Raw genomic sequence first — 27,364 nt, 5'->3', positions numbered from 1 at the left:
TAATTTTTAATTCTCCTTTTATACTTCTTGGCCTTATGCATCATCTTGCAGGGAAAACCTGGTGCACCTGATCATTCTCAGGTGAGTTTCATCACCTGTATATAGTACTCTCTCTGTCAGATGACCAGAGAGTTGCACATATGTGAGTTGGTCTTTCTTCCATCTCAGTTATCCATGACAGAAGACGGCGCCTTCATCAGTGCCGTCAAGGTACAAGAGCAGTTTGTGTACTCTGGTGAATGTGTCCATTAAGTCACATGTCTGGGAATGTTCCTGATTCATTTAGCACACCAGACATGGATGTTTTACATGTTTTCTTCTTTTCAGGGTGAGCCAGGGGATCCTGGACCCCCAGGCCTTCCTGGAGAGGCAGGACTACCAGGACCACCGGTGAGTCACACGCACAGACACACACACAAATCCTGCTGGGTGGAGGAGTTCACAGTGCTCGAAAAGAACTTACTGTGTTTGTCTCAATTACTTTTTGTTTTCTATCTGTTTGATTCCCTCTGTGTGTGCGTTCTGTCTCTCATTCCTTTGTGTTCTTGTTCTTCTTTCTGTCCTCTCTCTCTCTCTCACTCCTTTCCTCCTCCTCTCTGTCTCACCCCTCTCCTCCTCCTCTCTCTTACTCCTCTCCTCCTCTTTCTCGCACTCCTCTCCTCCTCCTCTCTCTCTCTCTCTCTCTCTCTCTCACCCCTCTCCTCCTCTGTCTCACCCCTCTCCTCCTCCTCCTCTCTCTCTCTCTCACCCCTCTCCTCCTCTCTGTCACCCCTCTCCTCCTCTCTCTGTCTCACCTCCCTCCTCCTCTCTCTAACCCCTCTCCTCCTCTCTCTCACCCCTCTCCTCCTCTGTCTCACCCCTCTCCTCCTCCTCCTCTCTCTCTCTCTCACCCCTCTCCTCCTCTCTGTCACCCCTCTCCTCCTCTCTCTGCCTCACCTCCCTCCTCCTCTCTCTAACAACTCTCCTCCTCTCTCTGTCTCACCTCCGTCGTTCTGTAGGGTGCACCAGGAAAACCGGGTCCTCCAGGGATTTCCCTGGTGAGTCTTTTGCAGAATTATATGTTTTATTCTAACCCTTTAGGTCTGGCTTCCAAGTGAACCTTAAACCCAATAAGTGCTTGCATATAGGAAGAACTTCAGCAGTTTTAACTATTAGTTAGTGCCATTAACTATTAGCTTCCTTGTTAGATTTTCTGCATGTGTGTTCTGAAATATTCAGCACTGGTCATTTTATAGCCTGAAATACCAGATCACTGGAGTTTTGGTCCGGACTTACTCATTGTACTAGCTTTGCGTTTCTTTTACCTGTGATGCTGTGTTCTTGAAGTCTCCAAACCTCTTCAAACTGTGAAGTTTTCATCTCTAAAAGCTGTGAGGAAATTTACAGTAGTATTCCACAATTTAGCCTAGTCATTGTCATTACTTGAATGGGTCAGATTCAAGCAGCAATTTATTTCCAAATACCTACATGTATATTGGCAACAAGTTATCTTTTTCCAGGGATGCTTGCATCAAAGGTCGGGGCGCAGGTCACATTTTTATTTTAACGTCACATAGTGAACGTCTCTCCTTCCCTTCCTCTAGCTGATATCTGTGTCACTGGTGTTATTAACATTATTGAGGTTATTAAAATTATTACAATCTTGAACTTCTTTTTAAATCATCTTTAATTTAAGGGAGAACCAGGAGCTGTGAGTAATGATTCTGCTGTTAAGAAAGAAGGTTGATTGCAGACAGAGTGATTCATATCTTAAATGGTGGACTGCCACTAAGAGAATGACATGGTGTATAATTAGTGCTCGGATGGACTCTTACGTCCGTAAGGTTCCACTTCAGTTTACATGAGGTTTGATGTGTGATATTTAAGTAGAAAAATTATTCATGCTCTCATCCTGTTGCTAATTTGCTGAAATTTGAAAAATGTATGTCAGTGCAGTAACATGTTTTGGTGATTAAAATGAGTGTGTGTGTGTGTGGTTTCTTAGAAAGGAGATTCAGGTCGACTGGGAGTTGCTGGTATGCCTGGCTTACCTGGTGCTCCTGTGAGTAAAAATCTTTATCAAATATTTACCTGATGCATGGAGGTAACAGTTCTAGTAGCCTCAGGCTCTGTGGTGTATGTAGAGAGAAAAGACAAATGCCATGAGCAAAAGTAATGTCAGAACAATCACACGGTCTTCAATATGGTTTTTAAGAGCTAAAATAAATGTTGCATCAGACATCACAAATTTATGCAGAGGTTCAAGGTAATTTCTTAACTGGAGCTGCATAATCTTTTAAGTAGAAAATGTCAAAGCTATTGTGAGCGGAATGCGATCTAGCCGATACTACCGTACACTTAGACCTCGTATAAGCCCCTGAACGCTAAACCTAGTGTTTGTGTGCCTTGGTGTGTAGGGTAAACCTGGTGTGGATGGAAAGCGTGGAATAGCAGGAAAAGAAGTAAGAGCCTTTTGAACTTGCAGAGAGCATTTCACGAATGTGACTTGCCTGATTCTTAGATCTTTGCATGTGTTCACTGTAGGGAGAGAGAGGACTCAAGGGTGAAGATGGGAAAAAGGTATGGCAAAACAAAATGCCTCCGGAAAATCCTCGCCTCCCCGCAATAATATAGCGTGTAATGTGTTTTTCATATTTGCAGGGTGAGAAAGGGGAACCTGGTGTTGATGTAAGAATTTTGATGCCTATATTTTATAACCGGTTCTGTCCTAAAAGAGCTTTAGTAAGTTCCTTTTAGTTTTTACTTAGGAACCTGTGTGTGTTGTCAGGGTAAAGGAGCAAAAGGAGACAGAGGACCTCCAGGGTTGCCAGGTCCTCCATTTGTACTCCAGGAGGTGGGACCCTTCAGAAATTATAAAAGCACACAAGCACACACAAGCAAATCAGTCTCTGCTTACATAAACATGGGGACCTGCTATTCATACATTTTCCTGCATGTTGTAGAAATTTCCAACACAGAAGATTGTTTTGGGTTTTTAGTATCCAGATAATGAATCCGATCTTATGGAAGACATCAATGGCATCTTCTTACGATGAGTGTCTTCTAACGAGAGAGAGCTGATGATATTTGTGCTAACTTTTAAATTGACTCCCCCCAAAAATAATTTTTAATCATATATAATCACTACATCTCATTAAAAGGTTTTCAACTCTAAAATTAGAAATCTTTAAAAATATGTGCTTAGAAATATGTGCTATCCTATATGCTAATTTCTTCTTTACTCCAGCAGTCGTCTCAGTTGCACGTGCAGTGCAGTAGAGGTGAAGGAACTGGCTTGGCTCAGGATGTTCAGTGGTCACCACAGTCCATACAGATTAGGATAGTGTTTCTAAATTGATACATGCAGATTAGGATAATGTTTCTAAATTGGTCCATGCAGATTAGGATAATGTTTCTAAATTAGTTCAAGAAGATTAGGATAATGTTTCTAAATTAGGCAATGCAGATTAGGATAATGTTTCTAAATCGGTCCATGCAGATTAGGATAATGTTTCTAAATTGGTTCATGCAGATTAGGATAATGTTTCTAAATCGGTCCATGCAGATTAGGATAATGTTTCTAAATTGGTTCATGCAGATTAGGATAATGTTTCTCAATTAGCCAATGCAAATTAGGATAATGTTTCTAAATTAGTCTGTGCAGATTAGGATAATGTTTCTAAATTAGTCTATGCAGATTAGGATAATGTTTCTAAATTAGTCTATGCAGATTAGGATAATGTTTCTAAATTAGTCTGTGCAGATTAGGATAATGTTTCTAAATTAGTCTGTGTATATTAGGATAATGTTTCTAAATTAGTCTGTGCAGATTACAATAATGTTTCTACATTTATCTGTGCAGCTGTGTTCCACACAGTAAATGACACTGAAAGATTCTGTTACTATTCACTGTCCATTTTTAAAATATTTTTGAGTCTGGAGCTTCATTTGTAGAATTAAAAATAACAATGTTCAATTGTAGAATTAAAAAATAACAATGTTAAAACTAAAGTGGCTCCTTTAAACGTCATCTGACCCACCTAACTGCACTAAGTATCTCATACTGTCTGCACGAGCCTGACTTGGCTCACACCTGTGATTGGACAAAACATTTACTTACATGCTTGGCACCACAACACCCCAACTAATACAGGGGATTAAATCCGGAATTTTTAGGGTGCAGAGTTGGGTGGGTTCTACTTTTGAATCCCAACGATATCTGTTATAAAACGTGATGCGCATATAAAACTGAACAGCCATTGGCGCTCCAGCTGGTTAATGGGCCTGCTTATGCTAAAGGTTTGTTTATTTATAGGGTGCTTCTACAGATGAGATAAGAAAAGTGTTTCCAGTACCAATGGGTCCCCCCGGAGCAATGGTGGGTGCCACTTGTTGTAGGTTTACTGTTTAATTGTCTGTAATTGTCTGTGCCGAATGCAAAAGCTAGACATGGGATGAAATAATGATGAACTATTAAAACATAAAACACACTACACCTTTGGGTCTGTCTGACACAAACAGAATGGAAGTTATTTGCTCATGTCAGTGCACAGAATGGTGTGTTTGATGGGTTTGTCATGTTTGATGGGTTTATTTTTGATTACGAGGTGTTTATAATGGCATGCTTCAATTTCTCCTCTCTGCCATTGTATGGGTGCATGTGTGTGTATATGTAGGGTCCTCCTGGAATGAAGGTAAGATATTCATACATAAATAAAAATCTTGCTTTAGTTAAGATAATTTTATATTTCAGAAAACATGTCCAAAGTGAAATAAACTATACTGTACGTAATTTGTTTGCCACTGTGGTTTATAGGGAGAAAAAGGAGATCGTGGCTTGAAAGGAGAAAAGGTCTTACCTCCTGTTTTCCTACACTCAGTGTGAATAATTGTTTAACTGTTTAAAGATATTATAGTAAAGAATTGTTTGTTTGTTTGTTGCTTTGTACTTGTTTTGCACAGGGGGAGGCGGGGCTACCAGGGAGAGCCATTGATATTAAGGTATACAGGAAGTCGCAATCGCTGATATATAGAGTATGTGCATATTAAACACGTGCTAATGTTATTCACACACTGAGAAACCAAGTTATGTTTCTTTTAGGCCATTGATGAATTATTTGAATCATATGGAATTAAGGTAAGCTGTCAACATCAATTTTAAAATCTTGCCTGAGTCCCAGATACATTTATAGACATTAATCGTGCATGTATTTTCAAATTGAATTTCCCAGCTATCTCTGCTGAAGGCCTTGATTGACAGGCTACTCCAGGATGGTATGGAGGAACTCCTGCATGAAATCACCACTAAAAAAAAAATTAAAGGGCAGAAGATAGCCCCCGGCTCCAATGTCATCTCCGAATACACTGTAAAGTATTTTAATTGAATGGTTGTATTTTAATACATTGCTGAGTGATAAACTACGTCATTTTTACAAATAACTCTTTATATAAATGAATATAGTTTTAAGGTGAGATTCCCAGTCTGTGATAATTAAATAATTATACTCAGTGCACAGACTGTTAAATAAGCAAAAGCTTAATATATTGCCAATTCTCTTCTTTCGTAGAGTTCAGTGAATGACAAACTCTCCAGTGAACCACATAGCGATGAACTCCTGATCAAGGATGAGGGTGAGCCAGAGGAGGACCAGTTGCTGGAACCATATCCAGTTAAGGACAACTTAAAATACATTTTAATTTTGGATGTAACTACTTGAATTGTTTATTCAATCTGTGAAGCCTGCTAAGTGTTTCAGTGGGGTTTCGGTGTTTTGATCTGAAGATACAAGCTAATTCATGATTCATAACAATGGCACTGGTGACACTTAAGAATTCTTGAAGGAGCAACATCAGCATTGTGAGGTGTTGGGTTCTGGAATGTTGTGGCATCGCCCATAACCGGCAGGTTGCAGGTTCAAGTCTCATCCAGGAAAACTACAAAATAAACACACTACAAAATAAAAGTCAGAGGGGAAGGGGCAGATTCATGTTCTTCATGGTGGTCTGTAGCCAAATGATAGAATAAGGCATCTCCCCAAGGTTTCTACTCAAACAGTTATTTTATAGTTAGTTGTAATATATTTGACACTTTGATCATTTTTATTATAAATGATCACCTTGTAGTTGTGATTAAAGAAAAATGAGAAATAATTTACAAAAAGAAAAAAATTGTACTCTTGTGTTTATAATATGAATTCAGTTGATAGTTAGCTGGGCATGTCTCTTTTTTAATTTTGCAAATCCATTCTTGTTTTTGAAGGATCCAGTGAATGAAACAGAAGCGGCTCCGGCCGTGCACAGACAGAGCGGTCTGGGCCCAGCAGAGACCAGAGCGAGAGTGCAGCAGGAGGGCAAAGCCATGGTGGACAACTTCACAGAATCACCAGACGTCACCAAAACTAACACCTCTTCAGAAGGGGTGCAGAGGGTAGCTCTTCGAGCCCAAATGATTTTGCGAGTGGTTGTGTGCTCGTGTGTGTGATCTCTTTTTTAAAATGTACGTGCACGTGTGTCTGTGTGTTTGCGCGTACATGTGACAGACTGGTTCGTTAAAGGCAGAGGTAAGTATGGAGGCACTTCTCCACAGTCAGGAGGACATGGCGAAGAAAGCTGGAGAGAAGAAGCGAGGGAGAGAGAGAGGCAAGGTGTAGTACACCTAATGTTTATTCACAGTTCTGTTGCCGTTTAGTTATTGTGCATTGTACAGCTGCCAAGGAAGCTTGGTTGTTGTAGCATTCAATATAGCAACTAGATTATATCTACACTTTCATAAGAACAATTTTCTTGCTGAAGTTCTTGTATTTTCAATGCATATATATATATATATATATTAAGATTGTAACGTAAACATTTTTAACCCCCTTGCTAAATTATCTGTGATTAACCATTATATCAGTGATAACAAATTGCTTATTAAAATGTAACCTTAATAAAGGTTATTCATAATCAGTAACTACATTTAATTTAAATAACTTAAATAATATATATATATACTCACCAGGATGGTAACACCATGCTTGGCTTTGGCATGTTGTGTTGATAGGTTGTAGCAGGACTGGTTTATGGTTTACAAGACTAAACATTTCTACTAAAGTAGAATTTCCTTGAATTTACACACTTAGCATTCCCAACATTTTGGCCAAGATATGCTTTCTTGTGTTTTTATTGGTCCAGTGTCAACACAAGACAATAATATTTACATTGTTGAGATATAATTAAATTCAATTAAACTAATTAAAAGCCCATTTAATATGGTATAATACTTTCTGTTTGTAAAATTAAATGAAGTGTCACCTTGACATTTTGGCTGTGAAACTCCTAACAGGGTAAAAGCAACAAAGGATGGAATAAACGCCGCAAGAAGCGAGTGGTAAATGTTCTGCTTCAACACGATTACTAGCACTTAACTAATACTTTCCGTGCAGATGTGCCTCACACTGACACTGAACTCTCAAACTGTTAAAACATCTCTCAGTGTACAACCCAGCATTTCATAATAAAGTGCATACCATTTTAATACCGTACTGCATACATGTTAAATCTTCAGTGTGAAACGCACTACTAAACTTGAATTTTCCCAGATAGTTTATGAAAAATTTTTTCTCTCACTCACTTGAGTAACTTTTTTTATGTAGTATATAAACAGAGATAAACAAAGGTGAGATATATAATATACACAATTAAAATAAAGAGGCTTTCAGAACCAAGGTACATCAGTCATTGTTTGGCTCTCTTCCTATGAATTAGACAATATGACACACACAAGAAGAAGCTAAATCTAGAATTTAATCCAACTGGTAGCACTGAAGTGAGATCGTCCTTTAAAATACAGCCTTAAATAAACTAAAATTTACTTTTTTGGTCACTTCAGAGTGCAACATTTGATTTTTAGGAAATTAATGTTTAAAGAATGTAAAGCAAAATATTTCAAACATCAGCAAAGTATATCAAAAACACTGATATACTAAGCATATGATAAGTAACCGACTAGGAATAATGAACATTTTAACTACATAAGACTTTCAACAATTAACATATCTGATATGTTACTAATCTAACTCACCACAATTCATCCCTATTATTAACTTTTATCTCTGTTTAATACTAGAGATGGGATAGTTGCAGTTTTTATTGAGATATTGCAGTATAAAACTCAGATACTCATGCTGTTTCAAATTTTAATGCTAAAAAAGTGCTAAGATAATTTTACTAAACTACTAAACTACCTTTACAATGATACTAAACTACTTTTACTAAACTACTAAACTACTTTTACTACAGAACAAGCTATTAGAGCAAGCTATTAGCCTTCTTGTTAAACCAGTGAATTTACATTGTTTTCTTTATTCATGAACAAGGCAGGATAGTTCACAATTATGTTGAATAATCCAGTTAGAGAACACTAAAATGTGTTACAAGATGACATCCACATGTAATTTATGTAGCTAAGAGAAAGTGCATATTTTTATTATTTATAATAATAAATACATAATACAGTTAAGCAGTTTAATTACTTAACAATATAATCTTAACAATGTCTATTAATGGCTATTAAACATTTAGACATATTTGAACAGTACTGCATTATTATCAAAAACCGTGACATTATTACTGGTCACTGATGGAGAATTTTAAAGCTTTTCCATCCATAGTTGTTATTATATTATTAGTTTAATTTATACTTAATCTGTCATTTAAAAAGATGGTTGGCACTGTAATGTCCTTAACTCTGAAACAGTAAATAGTGGTACTATTTCACAAGTGATGTATGTGTTTGGTCTTTGTTTGTAAATGTATTGCTAAAATTGTGATTCTATTCTCTCGTGTCTTCAAATGAAAGGAGGGTGAAACCTATGAGGAAGAGGAGCTGAAGGAAGAGATGTATGATGATGAAGTGTATGAATATGAGGTTGGTGTTTCTGCAACCATGTACACGACTGAAATGTCTCAAAGTGATAATCTGGGATTTTAGACATAAAGGAAAAACTGCTGTCACAGTTGAAATTTGTTTTCAGACAACAAACACTGGCTTCTTGTGTCTCAGGACTAAAAGAATTACTGGCCACATGACCTCAGGAGGACTTGTAGAACTCAGTGATAGTGCCACACACACACACACACACACACACACACACACACACACACACACACACTTTGCCACTGGAGTGCAGATATATCTCCTTCCCAACGCTTCAGGCAATTAAACTTATTACAGCATACTTGACTACACACATTTCTGAAAGGGCCAAGGAAAAGTTTAAGGAATCACTAATCAGTAATAAGTATTATTTCAGTATATAGTTCACCTTATAAAAAGTTCTAGTCTTTTAGTAATACTGTATTACACATAATCCAGGAAGCCTTGTCAGTATCTTTCACCCAGCGATGTTTCAAATACTGTATGCATCTTACTGGAGTTTTTCTGTCCTCACAGCCTGAACTGGTTACAGAGCTGACGGTTCTCCTCCCAGATGAGGACAAGGTGATAGTGTCCCAGAGACACACTCAAACAGCTGTTTTAAAACACCAAAAGACCAAACACTGCTTTCTAAATGACTGAATATACTGAATGTAAATAGAAGTTACTATTGTTAGTATCATTTTGCTTTTTCTAGAACGAGAAAACAACAGAGAGCGCTACATATTCACAAAGCAATGTGAGTCTTTCGCAACTTTAGCAAAGAAAAGCAGTTTTGATATTTTTCTGAATTTTGACATAATGCATATCGTGCAGTCAACCTGTGAAACTACCTGGAATTAAAAAAAATATTTTCCATATTTATTCTTCTTCACCTTATTTGTTAGACGGCCCCTAAATATATATTTCATCTTCTGTAAAGGAACCAGTAACAGAGTTCATTATTTAAGATTTAATACTGACTTTCCACCTAACTGATCATGACAAAAGTGACAAGCACATAACAAACGTTCTGGGCCATTTGGCTAAAACTGAAATCCAGAAGATATAACGATAAGGAGACGTGTAAATACAACTACGAGTCTCAGGTTTCCTGTGTGTCTTTTTTGCCTCAGCACTTTGCTGTAAACTCATTTGATACATTTTGTTCTTTGATCACACTAACACTAAGCATCCCTGTGAGATATTTTAATTATTTTCAGCATTCGTTTACCAGTGTCTGAGCTGCTATCATCCAGTGCTTTAGAAACAAAAGAGAATTTCCAAGTGTCTTAATGTCTCTAAATTGTAGCTGTTATATATGTGAATAATTTTTGCAAAGTCATAAGATTCATCTATGCTGAATATTCATTAACCTCAGGAGAGCTACACGACAAAGCACCTTCCCTTCTCTGCAGGAGTCACAGAGCAGGTAACGATCCTACATCATTGATTTCCTAATGACCGCGTGTAAGAGTCTAACTGAAGTTTGTAATATATGTTCCTACAGTATAGTCCAATCACACCTTCCTCAAATGTCAAAGGCAACCAAGCTGTGGACCAGGTAAGAAAGAAGCATTGCTTGGTTTTCTGTTTCTGCATGTTTCCTTTAGCATTTTGCAAGTTCTTTCATTTGAGGTTGATCGTATGGTGTCCACCGAAGGTCTACATACTCTGCCATAATGTTCACATTTTTGGACACAATAAACTCAAATAATCATCATTTAAGTACGTACAAAATGAATATACAAGTCTTTGAGTTACTGTCCAACCCAGCGCTGAATGCTTTACAGAGTTTGTAATATTCTATGTAAAATAAAAAGGCTAAACTAACCATTTTTGCTATGAAACTTCTAGTGAAGTTTTCAATGAATTCTGTCTGTCCTCTCTAATCAGTCTCTGGAGGGGTGTCCTGAACTAAATAAGGGCTTCCTAGTGACATCAATGATCTTAACTGGCACCCAAGAGATATTTAAGGCTTTTCAGGAAATCTTTGCAAGTCTTTCAAGTTTACTAATCTATTCCTTTGGTACACTTCTGAACTAGTATCTGTGTAATGACATGATATAATGCATCACAAAGTAATAATGCTTAAGGAGTATTTAGATGTTTTATAGACTGTATTTGTTTAGAAAACTGTGCTACCTGCGATCTAGTGTTAACATGTTGTCTGTTCGGCATGAGGCTGTACTTTGTGGCATGACCTTAAAGGGCATTCATAACATCAGAGGACGTTATGTTTTATCTGCTAAACATATGCAAGTGAATTAGAATTTGGCTTGAATTGCGTTACTAAAAATCTGACTGTTTACTAACTCCTCTGCGAATTTCACCAGTGCAAATGATCAAATCAAAAAGACACGAGAAGGGAATAGTGAAAACAATTGAGTTGAAGGTTTCAGAACATGCAGTGAAACTTCTATAAATGTAATATTAATCATCCTTAAAGTTGTAATGCTATAACTAAGCATTTTGATTAATGAAACTGCCAAGCATGCATTTGCTGTAGTTAACTCACAAGTTACCCAATGCAATGCATGCAGAAGCGTTCAACATTGCATGTTAGCAGATGGCCGGTCCAGCTCTCTTTGATAGACCTTCTTTTTGAATTCTTGACACAGGAGTTTCCCTAGGCTCAGTTACAGGGATATTCAAGCTCTCAGAACACGTGGGCTTCCTCAGAGCATGTGTGTAGAAACTGTTCAAGCAGGGGAGGACCCAACTGACCAGCCATACACGGGGACTCTCAAGATGATGATGTCATGCGTTTGTGTCGGATTCGTGCTCACGGTACCTTATACGAGTGCAGGGTCTCTGAACAGTGGGAATGATCGACTGCACACTAGGGAATGATGGGTGTTTTAGGTCCATCCGAGAATCCTTCAACTTTTTGGTGGTTTTCTATGCTTTTCACAAAACACTCTAAAACAGTTTTGCACAAGAGTTACATGATATACCACAATTTATTTAGTTTCTGTTAAAAATTAGATACTCAATAACTGAAAAGGTAAAAAATCTGATGTCAAAATATAGTCCTTCATGCATTATGACTGCATATACATTTTATTTTATTTATTGAAAAGACATTGAAGAAAATTTGTTTTTGTTTTTTTCTCCAGTAAAATACAGTAAAAATATTGAACCCAATTGTATTCTTTTCTCTGGATACTTTGTGGTCTGTTTCCACTGGTGAAATTCAATGATACAGATTTTTTCTTTTGTATTTAATCTCCTAGTGCATGTGTGTCAGTAAATTGGTTTAAGGCTCCTAAACTTGTCTTTGTGTCTTTTTTTCCTGTCTTTTGTGTTTCTAATCCACCTCTAAACACATTTAACAACCGAAGGCTAACAATGGAAACTTCACAAAAACCTTATAAAGAGGGACCACAATTATATGTACTAAAGGACCATTGTATAATAAATGCGTTCTGCTGAAACTATCTTGTGTCACTTTTTGGATGTTATCAGGGGGTCATGTCAAGTTCTGATGCACTAGGAGCAATGCCAATAGTGAAGAGGAGCGCCCCCTGGCCCGATTACATGGTAATAGAGTGTGTTGCTGTTTGCTACCTGCTACTGGGAATAATCTTGTCCCTTCAGAACTTTAATCACATCTTCAAATTATGGCAGAGAAGTAGGTCAACTGCAGCTCCAGTGCTCTTTTGTAGGCCTTTATGCCTGGAACTCCTGGAGGACAAAACCGTCGCATCCAAGGACAAAAGGTGACAGAAATAATTTAGGACTGTGCACTGCACAGTTCAGTTTTGGTGTTCCCTTCTGATGAGTCGTAGTCCTCAAGTAAACACGAATGAGTGTGTCTCTAAAAGCCCTTACCTCCTAATTATTTCTTACTGCAGAGCCCATCTGGTGCAAAAACAAAACTAAATGTCAGTGTAAGTTGGCTTCAGCCTCATGAATAAACAAGGATTCGCTTTGTAGAGCTCAGATAGCCCTGCCATGCAATTACTGTTGCTTCTTTTTTCTCAATCTTTCTTGCAGAAAAAGAAACAGGAAAACAAGGATACTGACGCAGACCCCGAGAGACGCAGAGAGCGAGAGGGAGTGAGGGAGGAAGAGAGAGGGATAGCGGAGCCAGAGACAGATCTGGAGAACAGCCTTGAGAGCAAAGAAGAGCAGCAGATCAAACGAGAGGGGGTGGAGACCGAGGCAGGGGGCGCGGCAGAAGGGGCCTGGGGGATGGGGGCCGAGGCAGGGGAGCAGCGCGGCTCAGGCGAGCGGGACGAAGAGAGAGGCAGCGAGCACGAGGAGAACGAGTGGGACTTGCAGGAGGAGAGAGAGAGAGACAGGGTGGAGATGGAGAGAGAGAGGATGGAGCTGGAAGGAGAGAGGGAGGCAGTCACAGCAAGGGAGCGACAGGTGGAGACAGAGGCGGAGCCCGAGAGCGTAGATGAAAGACAGAGGATGCAGTGGGAGATCATGGAGAGACAGAGGGTAGGAGACGTAGACAGAGAGGAGGACTTCCTGAGACATATCTCTCGGTATGAGATTCTAAAGGTAGGAATAACTTCCACATATGCTGCCAGCCATGTCAAAGGATCCATGCTGGTCAATGAAATGTTAGAAAGTGCCATAAAACACAACCTAAAATTCAACATTAAATGACTTAAATAGTAAATCCAGAAAGTCAAATAGTCTCTTTTTTAAAATACTGGACAAAATTCAGTGTAACTTGAAAAGTGGTTGTTTGTAACTTTCTTTGTGCATTTTTTTTTGTTGTTGTGGTTTTTGTTGTTTTAAAGGGGCCTCCTGGTGAGAATGGTATACCGGGGCCGAAGGTGATTCATTTTACAAAACCACCCTCCATTCTAATATAGAGCCAAATCATGTTGTCTGTTCTGTTGTTGTAATCTGTTAGGTAATTCTTACCTCCTAATTTGGTTCAGTCCCGCCCACACTTATGACATCATCCACTCCTGTTCACCATGTTCGGAAATTATTACTGTCATTCACACTCGGTGGGCGGAACCGCAATCTCACCACAATAGCTTTGATGTCCTCTGGGTTCTATTTTAATTTTGTCATGACTGATCATGTTTAATATGAATATTAATAGTTCTCTCACTCTAAGTTTTCTAGTGCTGATAACAAACAGCATGCTTGAGAACTTTTCTGACTGGATATGAAAAACAGCTCATAATATAACCTGTCTGCTGCTGTTGCCTTTTGTATCGACACAGGGGGAGATTGGAGAGAAAGGTCAAAAGGTAATTTAATTTTTGATCAGCAAACAGTCAGCTAGCATCATTTAAGTGTGACATTTTTGTTGACTGACAGAGATGTGTGATTTGTGTCATTTAAGGGAGAACCTGGAATTGGACATCGTGGACCTGTTGGTCAGGCAGGCACACCTGGGCAAAAGGTTAACCTCCATACTACTCCTACAGGCTAATTAGGGATGAACAGTCATGCTCGTTCCTCTGCTGAAGTTTCTGTTGGACATTTATACTTTAGGGTGAGCCTGGAGAACCAGGGCCCACTGGAGCACAAGGCATTCAGGGTATCCGTGGCAACCCTGGAATCCCAGGAACACCAGGTCAAAGAGGTCAGTCAGGGGACCCTGGACAGCCAGGTAGAGAGGTCAGTATTCTGCGCCTCCAGAGGACTTTAAGGTCCTGGCATAATTAACGTTAGCCTTGGTTGAACTGGCTGTAAAGTTGGTGTCTTCAGAATTTCTTTAATTCCTTTATAGGGCGACCGAGGAAGACGAGGGAAAAATGGATCACCTGGCTTTCCAGGTGCACCTGGACCTCCAGGAAAAGAGGTACACTAGCTACAGCGAGGATGCAATGATGAAATGGACTTTGTTTACATGGTAGTCTGACCTTGGGGGGGGGGGGGGGTTGTTTGTTTGTTTTTTAGGGACCACCAGGTCTACCAGGAGCAAAAGGTGACAAGGTACATGTTTCCCCGGCTGGGATGTTGTTAGCTGTTATTGTGGTGGAAATCAATGTTCATAACTTTGCAATCTGTTATCTCCAGGGAGACAGTATACCAGGAGAACCAGGAGACAGAGGTGTCGCCGGACTTCCAGGCCGCAGGGTAATGTGGGAATGGGCCTTATTGACTTAATGTTGGAACGGACCAGAGCAGTGGTAGCTCAGTGGTTAAGGTACTGGTTCAAGTCCCATCACTGCCACGTTGCCACTGTTGGATCCCTGAGCAAGGCCCTTAACCCTCAGTTGCTCAAGTTGTACTCAGTAATAATTGTAAGTCGCTTTGGATAAAAGCATCAGCTAAATGTATTGTGGATAGTACTGTAAAAGCATGCTTGGGTATAAGGTGAACATTTTTGTAGTATTTTGTGTCCTCTATACTAAGTAACCCCATCTTAGTCTGAGTACTTTCTTACTAAAATGTTGTTAACAGTGTCTCTATTTTTGGAATTTCTTCAATGATAGGGAGCCAAGGGTACGGTGGGTGCCAGGGGGGTGCAAGGCCCCATGGTAGGTGGCACGTTTTATTACACAAAACCAAATGCAGAATAAGCCTTTATTTTAGACATGCTGTTGCATCTTACCTATCTTACCATAACTGTTCTTTCATAAAGTTTAAGTATATGATTGCGCAAAGTAATAATTTCTGCTCTTTTTTTTTAGATTATGTAATATCTACTTACAATTATAAATAATGAATATATGGGTTTAAAATAAACAAAACTTTTGTTTGATGTCATTTTCTTAAAAAGTATTTAATAGTTAAAACTTTAGAGGCATTTATGAATACTTGGGTGTATTGTGCGAATACTTGTGTGTTTCACACACAATGTGCACAAAAGTGTTCATGAATGTGTATATGTGCAAGTTATGCAAATGTTCATGAGTATTTCATGAAGTTCTTAAGTGTTCTTAAAATTATTTATATAATATATATAAAAATATATATTGTTTATTATTTTTCCTGAACTCTTATTGACTTAGGGTCTTAAAGGTCTCCCTGGTATGAAAGGTGAAAAGGTAAGATGACCTTTGAATATAAGTGCACCAGTACAAACTTCAACCTGAATTGAAATTCTAAGGCACCCTGCCATTCTGAGAAGTTTAAATTTTAATGCGAACGACTGACTACCTTTCCAGTACCAACAGGGTTTGAGGGCTTGTCGGCTGCTTTGACAGGGTTATAGAAGGGATGTGTTTAAAAGAGGCAGGTCTTCCCAGAAGTGCCTGGGGCATGCTGTTCTCAGCCAGTTCTGTTCTGCTCTGGACAGCACTCTCTTTTCTCTGACACTGGACTTCTGACTCATGCCACAGCCGTCACTGGGCTCATTTATATTCTGACTTAACATCCATCTTTTCTCCCCCTAAATTTTTTTTAGTCATGACACAAATAGTTCAAGGTCTGTCATCACACGGACCTGGTATCTCCAGCTCTGCTCCAGGAGAACTACCACGCTGCACTTTATGTGACAGGCCTCATCTAACACACTTTGTGTGTTACTGTTGTCTCACCTATCAAAGTCTTGATCTAATTCTCATATGTTTGTTTAGAACTCAACTGTAGGAGTAGGGTTGAAGAAACATGAATGTTCTCAGAATTAACAGCAAACCACTGTCTTTGTAATTAGCATGTCTTCATAATTGTACCTACAACATTTTAATAGCAGAGATATTATTTTGCTATCTCAAATAAAGCATACTCAAATATATATAATCTGTCAAACATTTTTTTCTTTCTCAGGGTGATAAAGGTCTATCTGGCAACAAAGGAGAAAAAGTAAGAGGCAGCTACATACGTGACCTGAACATACATAACATACATGAGACAGACCTGCATAAATGACCTGAACATACATAACATACATGAGACGGACCTACATAAATGACCTGAACATACATAACATACATGAGACAGACCTGCATAAATGACCTGAACATACATAACATACATGAGACAGACCTGCATAAATGACCTGAACATACATAACATACATGACACGGACCTGCATATGCGACCTGAACATACATAACATACATGACACGGACCTGCATAAATGACCTGAACATGCATAACATACATGAGACGGACCTGCATACGTGAACTGAACATGCATAACATACATGAGACGGACCTGCATAAATGACCTGAACATGCATAACATACATGAGACGGACCTGCATACGTGACCTGAACATGCATAACATACATGAGACGGACCTGCATACGTGACCTGAACATGCATAACATACATGAGACGGACCTGCATAAATGACCTGAACATGCATAACATACATGAGACGGACCTGCATAAATGACCTGAACATACATAACATACATGACACGGACCTGCATAAATGACCTGAACATGCATAACATACATGAGACGGACCTGCATACGTGACCTGAACATGCATAACATACATGAGACGGACCTGCATAAGTGACCTGAACATGCATAACATACATGAGACGGACCTGCATACGTGACCTGAACATGCATAACATACATGAGACGGACCTGCATACGTGACCTGAACATGCATAACATACATGAGACGGACCTGCATACGTGACCTGAACATCATTCTAGAATTATGAGCTGCGTGCTGTGCTGTAGTCCTGATCTTCCGTCTCGTTGTCCCTGCACAGGGGAGTCCTCTGTCTGTGCCAGGGCCACGTGGGATGAAAGGATTAAAGGGAGACGCGGTGAGAAATCTGGCCTGCCCCGCCTTCCTCATATTCTCACGGCTGTGTGTGTGTGTGTGTGTGTGTGTGTGTGTGTGTGTGTGTGTGTGTGTGTGTGTCTCCTGCTAAGAGGGAGACTTGGGCTGCAAAGATGAACTGATGAAGCACTTAAATTACACAGGCTAGGACCTCTCACGCTCATAATCTGTGCCGTTCCAGGAAGTTGTAGCTCATTGGTTAAGGTACTTGACTAGTAGTCAAAAGGTTGCCAGTTCAAGCCACACCATGTTATCACTGTTGGGTCCCTCAGCAAAACCTTCAAGTTGTGTTCAGTCCTAATTGTCAGTTGCTTTGGATAAAATCATCAGATAAATTCTATAAATGTAAATAACTCTTAATCTGTGTGAGCCTGGCTCTTAATCTGTGTGAGCCTGGCTCTTAATCTGTGTGAGCCTGGCTCTTAATCTGTGTGAGTCTGGCTCTTAATCTGTGTTTTATGGTAGGGCCTGCGAGGTCCTCCAGGGTTTGATGGAGATAAAGGAGAGAAGGGAGAGGATGGTCCCCCAGGGCTGAAAGTAAGACACTCAGACTGTTCCTGATTTTACTTTAAAACTGAAAAAAAACGTTTTTAAAAATGTCTTGATCCATTTGTTTATTCATTCTCTGCAAATATGTTTGCTCCCTTGGCCACTGCTGGATGTAGTTGTGCTGTAGGTGGTCTGAAGAGCACTATAGCATTGCAGAATACTGCAGGATGGCCAGTTCAATGAGGACTGCTTTTAAGCCTTCTCTGATGCTGCTGCTCTTGTCATTTTTAAATATATTTGCTAATATATGTTTGCCTGTGTGACTACAGACCAATGCTGACACAAAACACTCAGTGGGCCACTTTGTGGATTCAAGTAAATATTCCCAATGTTGAATTAGCATTGAGTAAATGATCATAACGTGCACTGACTCGTCCAAGTCTGTGATGTCATGAACTAGTTCTGGTCTGCAAAGTGCTACAGCATCCAGACCTTACTGACCCTACAGTTGAAGTAAAGGAGATGTGAGGTTTAACCCGGCCATTCTAACCGTAATGGTCTAACGCAGCCATTCTAACCATATTGGTTTAACCCTGCCGTTCTGACTGTAATAATTTAACCCTGCCATTCTAACCGTAATGGTCTAACCCAGCCAGTCTGACTGTAAAGCTTTAACTCTGCTGTTCTGACTGTAATGGTTTAACCCTGCCAGTGTGTGACTGTACTGGTTTAACCCTGCCAGTATGTGACTCTACTGGTTTAACCCTGCCAGTGTGTGACTGTACTGGTTTAACCCTGCCAGTGTGTGACTGTACTGGTTTAACCCTGCCAGTATGTGACTCCACTGGTTTAACCCTGCCAGTGTGTGACTGTACTGGTTTAACCCTGCCAGTGTGTGACTCCACTGGTTTAACCCTGCCAGTGTGTGACTGTACTGGTTTAACCCTGCCAGTGTGTGACTCTACTGGTTTAACCCTGCCAGTGTGTGATTGTACTGGTTTAACCCTGCCAGTGTGTGACTGTACTGGTTTAACCCTGCCAGTGTGTGACTGTACTGGTTTAACCCTGCCAGTATGTGACTCCACTGGTTTAACCCTGCCAGTGTGTGACTGTACTGGTTTAACCCTGCCAGTGTGTGACTCCACTGGTTTAACCCTGCCAGTGTGTGACTGTACTGGTTTAACCCTGCCAGTGTGTGACTCTACTGGTTTAACCCTGCCAGTGTGTGATTGTACTGGTTTAACCCTGCCAGTGTGTGACTGTACTGGTTTAACCCTGCCAGTGTGTGACTGTACTGGTTTAACCCTGCCAGTGTGTGACTGTACTGGTTTAACCCTGCCAGTGCGTGACTGTACTGGTTTACCCCTGCCATTCTGACTGTAATGACAGGGTTTGAAAGGAGAGCCTGGAGCCAAAGGAAGTATGGGGCTCTTTGGAGCACGAGGCCCTGTAGGACAAAAGGTTCCATTTTTATTCTGTGCATATTCAAATACATGATAAATCATCGATATATTTTACAGTGAACCACAGTCCTGGCTTTTCAGAACATTTTCACTCATTTCTGTTTGCATGCTTTAACACTGAGTTCATTCACTCTTTGAGTGTTCTTTTCATTTTAACCATAGGGAGACCCAGGAGAGCCAGGCACCGATGGAGATGTGGTAAGCGTCACAAATTCAGCATCGTTTTATTTTGGTCAAAGCCTTAAAGTTTGAAGGTTCGTATGCATTCGAAGCCTCTGCGGGCTTACTAGAGGCGTGCTAACGGTTCGGGTGTGTCACAGGGCCGTGACGGAGAGGATGGATTGAACGGTGGCAAAGGTGACAGGGGAGAAACAGGCCTACGGGGTAAAGAGGGTGACCAGGTCAGAAAAACATCACGTCCGTTTAAACCGCAACCTGTGTAATCGATTGTGTTTCAGATTAGCTGGTTTGGGAACTGAAGGGAAAGTCAGGATATGTAATATCCAACATCTGGTCTGTTAGCTATGATTTTTGGTGCATACTGAGATGATTAATTATCATCTGATTAACTATCATCTATGATTAATTATCATCGATTATTAACTAAGCTGATATAGGATTTCCTGACTTGTACATAAAGCCATTCTTACTCTGATCCTGTGTTGGCACAGGGGGATAAAGGAGAGCATGGTTTACCGGGAGATAAAGGCATTAAAGGAGAAAAGGTAAAAGATATGCTCCGCCCCTTAGACTTTCTGTCATGCTATCCATGTTTTTTGTTTGGTTTGGTTTGGTTTTGTTTTTACTTAATGTAAACTTCAATCCCACTCTTGTCTATACCCTTCACCCTGCAGGGCTTCCGAGGTTTACCTGGACGGATAGGCAGCGTAGGACTAGATGGGGAACGGGTATTTGTCTTATATTTTATGACAGGAGACATAAACCTTGGCCTTGTTGCTGCAGAAACAAAATTCCATGCAGTAGAGTTTTTCGGTGTTGTGACTCTAATTCACATAAGCAGACCGATATATTTCCCATAAATACGAATCGCAGGGCAGCAGTGGAGTACCTGGGACACCTGGTGCTTCAGGACTAAATGGAGTCCCTGGACGTAAAGTGAGTCCCCCCCCCCCAAAAAAAAGATCCTTTTCTTGATCACATTATCACATAATTTACTCCTGTAATAATTCACTGAAGCTACAATCTGCAAAATCTTAAATATGACCGCTGACCTTCACTACAATTGGTTGTATACTAATACGGTCATGTGTTATTGTTTAAGGAGATAAAGGTGATGAGTTATAAGGTCATGTGTTATTGGTTAGGGAGATAAAGGTGATGAGTTATAAGGTAATGTATTATTGTTTACAGAAATAAAGGTGATGAGTTATAAGGTCATGTGGTGCTTTTGTTTAGGGAGATAAAGGTGATGAGTTATAAGGTCATGTGGTGTTATTGTTTACAGAGATAAAGGTGATGAGTTATACGGTCATGTGGTGTTATTGTTTACAGAGATAAAGGTGATGAGTTATAAGGTCATGTGATGTTATTGTTTAGGGAGATAAAGGTGATGAGGTATAAGGTCATGTGATGTTATTGTTTAGAGAGATAAAGGTGATGAGTTATAAGGTCATGTGGTGCTTTTGTTTAGGGAGATAAAGGTGATGAGTTATAAGGTCATGTGGTGTTATTGTTTACAGAGATAAAGGTGATGAGTTATACGGTCATGTGGTGTTATTGTTTACAGAGATAAAGGTGATGAGTTATAAGGTCATGTGATGTTATTGTTTAGGGAGATAAAGGTGATGAGGTATAAGGTCATGTGGTGCTTTTGTTTAGGGAGATAAAGGTGATGAGTTATACGGTCATGTGGTGTTATTGTTTACAGAGATAAAGGTGATGAGTTATACGGTCATGTGATATTATTGTTTACAGAGATAAAGGTGATGAGTTATAAGGTCATGTGATGTTATTGTTTAGAGAGATAAAGGTGATGAGTTATAAGGTCATGTGGTGCTTTTGTTTAGGGAGATAAAGGTGATGAGTTATAAGGTCATGTGGTGTTATTGTTTACAGAGATAAAGGTGATGAGTTATAAGGTCATGTGATGTTATTGTTTACAGAGATAAAGGTGATGAGTTATAAGGTCATGTGATGTTATTGTTTAGGGAGATAAAGGTGATGAGTTATAAGGTCATGTGGTGTTATTGTTTAGGGAGATAAAGGTGATGAGTTATACGGTCATGTGGTGTTATTGTTTACAGAGATAAAGGTGATGAGTTATACGGTCATGTGATATTATTGTTTACAGAGATAAAGGTGATGAGTTATAAGGTCATGTGATGTTATTGTTTAGAGAGATAAAGGTGATGAGTTATAAGGTCATGTGGTGCTTTTGTTTAGGGAGATAAAGGTGATGAGTTATAAGGTCATGTGGTGTTATTGTTTACAGAGATAAAGGTGATGAGTTATAAGGTCATGTGATGTTATTGTTTACAGAGATAAAGGTGATGAGTTATAAGGTCATGTGATGTTATTGTTTAGGGAGATAAAGGTGATGAGTTATAAGGTCATGTGGTGCTTTTGTTTAGGGAGATAAAGGTGATGAGTTATAAGGTCATGTGGTGTTATTGTTTAGGGAGATAAAGGTGATGAGTTATAAGGTCATGTGGTGTTATTGTTTAGGGAGATAAAGGTGATGGAGGTCTGAATGGACTTGTTGGTGCACCAGGGCAATGCGGCGAGAAGGTCAGTTTTGGAATTATATAGTTCTTTATTTCTTATGTAAATATATATTTTTTTGTCTTTTTTGTCAGGGAGAATACATTGGCTATAATTTTTTATGATATATTACGGTGGCTGTTGTCAGTCTGGCCTGTGCTTCCTTTGTTTGCAGGGAGCTACTGGTTTTCCAGGTTTTCCAGGATTTAAAGGTTCACCAGGCCCACCAGGGCCCAGTGGAGCTCCGGGTCGCCCCGGTCCTATCGGCCCGAAAGGAGGAATCGGACCAAAGGTATTCATGAGTGTGATTCAGATCCTGTGGAGCAGAGCTACAGCATAACCTAATAAACATTATTATTACATACAGTTTTTTACAGGCCATAAAACTTTGAATGCAGCAATCTGAGCCTTTTATTTTACTGTAACTGAAACTTTTTATCTGCATTTGACCACTGACCAGTGTTAAATTCAAACCATGTCTGTTAGACACTTAAAGCTGCTCTAATTGATTCTTATCTAATGAAGGAATACACCCTCTCCCTCCTAACCCACCCTCTCCAAACCACACGCCCTCAGCACTTAGCCTATCCGTCCATGAACTGGGTGCACATGCAAAATGATTGGCAGGTAGAGAGGACCGCCTCCTAGTCGAGAAGTACCTTTTCCTTATTGTTTAGTACAGTTGGTCTGTGTTTAAACCTTTGTTGAATGCAAAGCCCAGGACAGTCACCAAACCATTTTTCCCTTTCTCAAACCATGTATTTTAATGACAACTATCAGAATGCAAAAACAGGTTGAGCAGTTTTTAAAAAAAACAATCACTTACATCATCTTAATGGCCAAATTTCAATGATGTTTGTTACTTTACTTTTAGGGTATTTTTAAGGTATCTTTGTAATTGCATGTTTGCATGCAGCTCATGTGGTTGTGGGTAGTAAAAATGCATTTCCATAGACACAGTAACAGAGGGCATGTCAGTAACTAAACAAGAGCTTCATTTATAGCCAGGCTATACTTACCACCTCCTCCCCACTGCCCTTTTTGCTGCAATTAGGTGCCTCCAGGTTTTGATAGGAACGCAGGACCTTCTGGTGGACACAGTCAGTGGCTCTGTCTGCCCACTGCCCATTGCATAAATTTAAAGAGTTTGAGTCTTCCACTGCTACAACTGTCAGCTGTTTCCTGCTGGGTGTAGGCACTGTGACTGAATCACAGCTGTACAACAGCTAAATTTGCCCCAGGAGCACAGCACAGCTGCCTGATCCAATCACATTCATGATCACAGCTGCCTTATCCAATCACATTCAGGAACACAGATGCCTGATCCAATCAAAATTCCATCCATGGGTCCATACATGTGTTACCACACTCTCATGTTGACTGCATCCTCACATTAAGCCCTCCTCCTCAAGACAGACATGCCTTATCTATAAATGTGCCCTGACTACCAGTAGTACACCAAAGTGTCCAGTGTTACTAAATTTATGTTAGCTAAATGTATGTTTTGTTTACTGTGTAAGTTCATGTAGTGCTCTTCGGCTCAGTATGGTAGAATGATGCTAGAAACGGGTTGTCAGATTTGTGGTTTTACATCATATTTCACATTGTGTGATACTCATTTCGAGTCAGCAAGGTAAACTGGTGCCTGTTTGGGTTTACTTACTGAACCATGCTGGAGATAAAGTGTTAACTTTGTAATGTATAACTGTGTGCCATGTTACTGAATCTCCCTGTCCAGGGAGATACTGGCAGAAGAGGCCGAGCAAAGCCTTGCCAAAGAGGTCTCCCTGGAACTCCTGGACAAAGAGGCCTGGATGTAAGCTCTCCACAGCCTGGACTTCACACAGTCTTGTCACATTGTCCTCAGTGATTGGTGTACAAGGCCCAGGGCCATATCTGTGTCTGATGTCCTGTGTCGTGTGTGTGTTCTCCTCAGGGTCAGATGGGAGGGGGCGGGAGGAAGGGAGACAAAGGTGAACCCGGACTTACGGTGAGCTTGTGGACCGTGTCCTTCGTAGCAGCGCAGTCCACCATCTAACCTGGGAAAGCCCATCCATTATTGTCCATTATTTCTGATCACATAGGTAGAGGATGTTAAGGATTTGGTGACCCAAGAAGTGGTTGAAAAGTGTGGTGAGTTAACAGGCATCCGTGTGTGAGTGTGTGTGTGTGTGTGTGTGTGTGCGCGTGTGTGTGTGTGTGTGTGCATATACATGTGTGTGTATTTGTGTGGGTAGTTGGTTATGTGCACAGTTTTGCCTATTGGTGTGCGTTTGTGTTTATCAGTATAGAGTTATGTGCTCTGAGTCACCTGCTGTTGCAGTACGGGGACCCCAAGGGCTCCGCCATCTGTTGTGCCATAGCGTGTTCTCTCAGTGGAAAAGACTGCTGGGATAGCTGCCTTCAGGAATCATTCACACACGACCCCAAGAGAAAAAATATATCCATTAACAAATGAAACATGTTCCACACTGTGTTTTATCATCATAATGTCTGAAATGAGAGAAAGTCGTCTTCTAGCTCTAAAAATGTCCAGCTGATGTCAGATGTACTTCGGATATTGTTGTTTTATTTGCCTTCACTGTAACAAAGAATACAGGGTGTGATCGTGTTCCTATGCTTGATGTTTTATCAAGGGAAAGACATCCTTCTTGTTGTGAACACCAACGATCCGGATGAAGGGAGCGTTCTGAAGGAGGAGAGAGGAACGGATGAGTCTACCCCTCTTTTCATTCAGAGCCTCACTGAAAAGACGGGTGCAGAGATGGAGGAGAAAGCCACAGCTTCAGGTGCTGTTTTGCGGCCAGCGTTAGTGGACGGAAACACCACAAGTAAGCACTCTGATGGTCGGCTCAGTAGTTCTCATTTTTTAGCTGTTTTCAGCCTACACAGTCAGCTCTGGTAAGTGAACCTGTTTCAGTACAATTATCACACGCCACCTTATTCTGGCATTGACAGGAAGCTTTCTTCCCAGCTGTTCATCGAGAATGTGACAAAAACAGTAATACATTAGCTTGGCGTGACTATACTGAGATGTGACATGTTGGTATAGGAGCAAGTTGTTTTTTTTTGTGGATGTCCCAGGGAAGTGAAGGGAATCATAGGAAGCAGAAATGTGTCAGCCTTAGCCGAGCTCAGCGAAGTCAACATCCCTTCAGTCCGGGAGCCGCAAATCTAGTATAGTATCGGACGTGAAAAAAACAAAAACGGCTCAGTATCAAGGAAGAGTGGATTAGCAACTCTGTGTATGGGTTTGGTTACTCACCTGTATAAAAGTCAAAAAAGAAATAGACAAATAACCACATTATGAGAAAGTAACAGGAGCAGGACGGGAAGGAAAACCCTGTTAGAGGAGCTGCTGTCTCTGCTCGGTACGGTGGATCTGATTGTGTCGTAATGTTATCAGTGTATGAAAAAAAAGGCTTGTCTCAGTGTTTTTTCTCTGTCTTACCCCAACACACGCACACGCGCGCATGCCGTTTAAGAGGCAGGCCTGTTAATTATGAATGTGTAATGTAACTGTAGGAAGGGGCAGATGACGCTGGCTCTTCATAGCCACAGGTTATTAACGTACCAAACACAACCGTGTGTGCCAAGCAGGAGTCGACGTGGAGAGAGTGCAGGGGCCGAGACATGCCAGGAGAGCTCTCGGAATGACCTCAGGTACAAGTGTGTCACTCTTTTAAAATTGATGAGGTCAAATACACATGTTTAAATTATGGCTAAATAGTTTTAGATAGAGGACAGCAACCTGTTAAAACAGATGCATTGCTAGATGTAGTATAATAACCTATTAAAAAGATCAAACCTATTAAAACAGACTCATCAGATCCATTTCCAGCATTAAAGAATTGCCACTTTCCCATTAAATTATCTAATTCCCAAAATAATTGAAAAGTTATCAATAGTACTTTGTTAACAATAAATGCTAACTAGGGAAATAATTTAAAAGCAGTATTGTGAATTTCATCCAAAAATGTATTTAAATTGTATTTATACTTGCATTTAAAAGGTGTATGTATGCTTTTCTTGGAGAAGTATATTATTTGTATACTTAATTATTATTACCTGAGGGCCATGCAAACTAAAATTCAAAGATGTAAAGAGCCCAAAATTAATGACTCTTCAAGCACAGCAAAGTACTGGAGAAGCATTAGTAACCTTCTGGGACCCTGTGCTGTTGTATGCACTTGTGATCGTTTCTTGCTCTAACTAGTAGCGCCCAATAATTGAGCCCTTGCCACGAAAAACCAGACATTTTGTACAAATTTTATATTAAAATGCTTAATATGCTTTATTTAGACATACCTTACTTCATTCATGTGAATTAAATTCATGCATTTAAAAATAAAACTTGCAATAAAGCTTTATTTTGTTGTTTTTTATTTTGTGGAATGTGGCAAAAAATTAACATGTATGGCTTTTCGTTGTGAGGATTCACTTATGGAAACCAAGCAATGTCTTCAAACAGGAAGTTACAGGAAGTTACAGGCAGCATTTCAGTGATCAGTGATTGTCCTTCCTCGCCCTCCATATCTGTTACATGCGGTTGGATGTGTAGCAAGATCAGAAGAGAACTCAGACATGCTGAAATCAGGCATTCACTCAATGAGACTGTGTTAAATTTAAAATCTGTGTGTGTGTGTGTGTGTGTGTGTGTGTCGGGGGGGTGGTGGTGAGGGTGTGCAAGTGCGGAATAGATAGAGAGAGAGAGTCATTATGACGAAGTATTTGTGAGCTCTGTATCATCTGTAGCTGCTAGCATTAAGCCTTCAGACATGTGTATGCTTAATGGCAGCGTGTGCATGCTTGACATCAGACGTGTGTACGCTTAACGTCAGCACATGTGTGCTTAACGTCAGACGTATGTACGCTTAACGTCAGCACATGTGTGCTTAACGTCAGACATATGTACGCTTAACGTCAGCACATGTGTGCTTAACGTCAGACGTGTGTACGCTTAACGTCAGCACATGTGTGCTTAACGTCAGACGTGTGTACGCTTAACGTCAGCACATGTGTGCTTAACGTCAGACGTATGTACGCTTAACGTCAGCGTGTGCTAACATTTCAGTGACTCCCACCGCAGGCTCTGCAGCTGAGGTGTGCCACGAGCCGATGTCTGAGGGCCACTGTTC

The 27,364-nt window shown here is 40.2% G+C and overlaps 1 protein-coding gene across 11 annotated transcripts in view; it reads left to right on the top strand.

The window, feature by feature from the left end:
- Window positions 1-27,364, top strand: part of col7a1l (collagen type VII alpha 1-like) — a 69,695-nt gene that overhangs the window by 41,455 nt on the left and 876 nt on the right. For 3 of the 11 annotated variants that reach the window (XM_081722910.1, XM_081722901.1, XM_081722903.1), the window contains 54 exons: window positions 52-81; window positions 169-210; window positions 328-390; window positions 999-1,037; window positions 1,985-2,041; window positions 2,397-2,441; window positions 2,524-2,559; window positions 2,641-2,667; window positions 2,768-2,833; window positions 4,295-4,357; window positions 4,656-4,673; window positions 4,796-4,831; window positions 4,942-4,980; window positions 5,081-5,116; window positions 5,211-5,345; window positions 5,547-5,648; window positions 6,239-6,406; window positions 6,519-6,623; window positions 7,304-7,348; window positions 8,819-8,887; window positions 9,413-9,460; window positions 9,594-9,635; window positions 10,257-10,307; window positions 10,386-10,439; window positions 12,344-12,418; window positions 12,544-12,597; window positions 12,733-12,768; window positions 12,875-13,390; window positions 13,636-13,671; window positions 14,074-14,100; window positions 14,196-14,255; window positions 14,348-14,473; window positions 14,586-14,657; window positions 14,756-14,791; window positions 14,876-14,935; window positions 15,295-15,339; window positions 15,814-15,849; window positions 16,571-16,606; window positions 17,480-17,536; window positions 18,019-18,090; window positions 19,432-19,503; window positions 19,668-19,703; window positions 19,826-19,906; window positions 20,177-20,230; window positions 20,360-20,413; window positions 20,559-20,621; window positions 22,191-22,253; window positions 22,402-22,518; window positions 23,965-24,042; window positions 24,163-24,216; window positions 24,311-24,359; window positions 24,863-25,057; window positions 25,827-25,889; window positions 27,316-27,364. The exon at window positions 27,316-27,364 is cut by the window's right edge. In XM_081722910.1, the coding sequence (XP_081579036.1) occupies window positions 52-81; window positions 169-210; window positions 328-390; window positions 999-1,037; window positions 1,985-2,041; window positions 2,397-2,441; window positions 2,524-2,559; window positions 2,641-2,667; window positions 2,768-2,833; window positions 4,295-4,357; window positions 4,656-4,673; window positions 4,796-4,831; window positions 4,942-4,980; window positions 5,081-5,116; window positions 5,211-5,345; window positions 5,547-5,648; window positions 6,239-6,406; window positions 6,519-6,623; window positions 7,304-7,348; window positions 8,819-8,887; window positions 9,413-9,460; window positions 9,594-9,635; window positions 10,257-10,307; window positions 10,386-10,439; window positions 12,344-12,418; window positions 12,544-12,597; window positions 12,733-12,768; window positions 12,875-13,390; window positions 13,636-13,671; window positions 14,074-14,100; window positions 14,196-14,255; window positions 14,348-14,473; window positions 14,586-14,657; window positions 14,756-14,791; window positions 14,876-14,935; window positions 15,295-15,339; window positions 15,814-15,849; window positions 16,571-16,606; window positions 17,480-17,536; window positions 18,019-18,090; window positions 19,432-19,503; window positions 19,668-19,703; window positions 19,826-19,906; window positions 20,177-20,230; window positions 20,360-20,413; window positions 20,559-20,621; window positions 22,191-22,253; window positions 22,402-22,518; window positions 23,965-24,042; window positions 24,163-24,216; window positions 24,311-24,359; window positions 24,863-25,057; window positions 25,827-25,889; window positions 27,316-27,364 (3,788 nt within the window). Of the gene's footprint in view, window positions 1-51; window positions 82-168; window positions 211-327; window positions 391-998; window positions 1,038-1,984; window positions 2,042-2,396; window positions 2,442-2,523; window positions 2,560-2,640; window positions 2,668-2,767; window positions 2,834-4,294; window positions 4,358-4,655; window positions 4,674-4,795; window positions 4,832-4,941; window positions 4,981-5,080; window positions 5,117-5,210; window positions 5,346-5,546; window positions 5,649-6,238; window positions 6,407-6,518; window positions 6,624-7,303; window positions 7,349-8,818; window positions 8,888-9,412; window positions 9,461-9,593; window positions 9,636-10,256; window positions 10,308-10,385; window positions 10,440-12,343; window positions 12,419-12,543; window positions 12,598-12,732; window positions 12,769-12,874; window positions 13,391-13,635; window positions 13,672-14,073; window positions 14,101-14,195; window positions 14,256-14,347; window positions 14,474-14,585; window positions 14,658-14,755; window positions 14,792-14,875; window positions 14,936-15,294; window positions 15,340-15,813; window positions 15,850-16,570; window positions 16,607-17,479; window positions 17,537-18,018; window positions 18,091-19,431; window positions 19,504-19,667; window positions 19,704-19,825; window positions 19,907-20,176; window positions 20,231-20,359; window positions 20,414-20,558; window positions 20,622-22,190; window positions 22,254-22,401; window positions 22,519-23,964; window positions 24,043-24,162; window positions 24,217-24,310; window positions 24,360-24,862; window positions 25,058-25,751; window positions 25,890-27,315 lie in introns of those variants that run through there. The other 8 variants (XM_081722904.1, XM_081722902.1, XM_081722908.1 and 5 more) reach the window with 8 other exon arrangements.

Source organism: Electrophorus electricus, chromosome 11 (assembly GCF_041902795.1).
Source record: "Electrophorus electricus isolate QZ-2024a chromosome 11, ASM4190279v1, whole genome shotgun sequence".
NCBI classification, from domain to species: Eukaryota; Metazoa; Chordata; class Actinopteri; order Gymnotiformes; family Gymnotidae; genus Electrophorus; species Electrophorus electricus.
The sequence above is the reverse complement of the archived record's forward strand: the minus strand, read 5'-3'. Positions and strand labels throughout refer to the sequence as shown.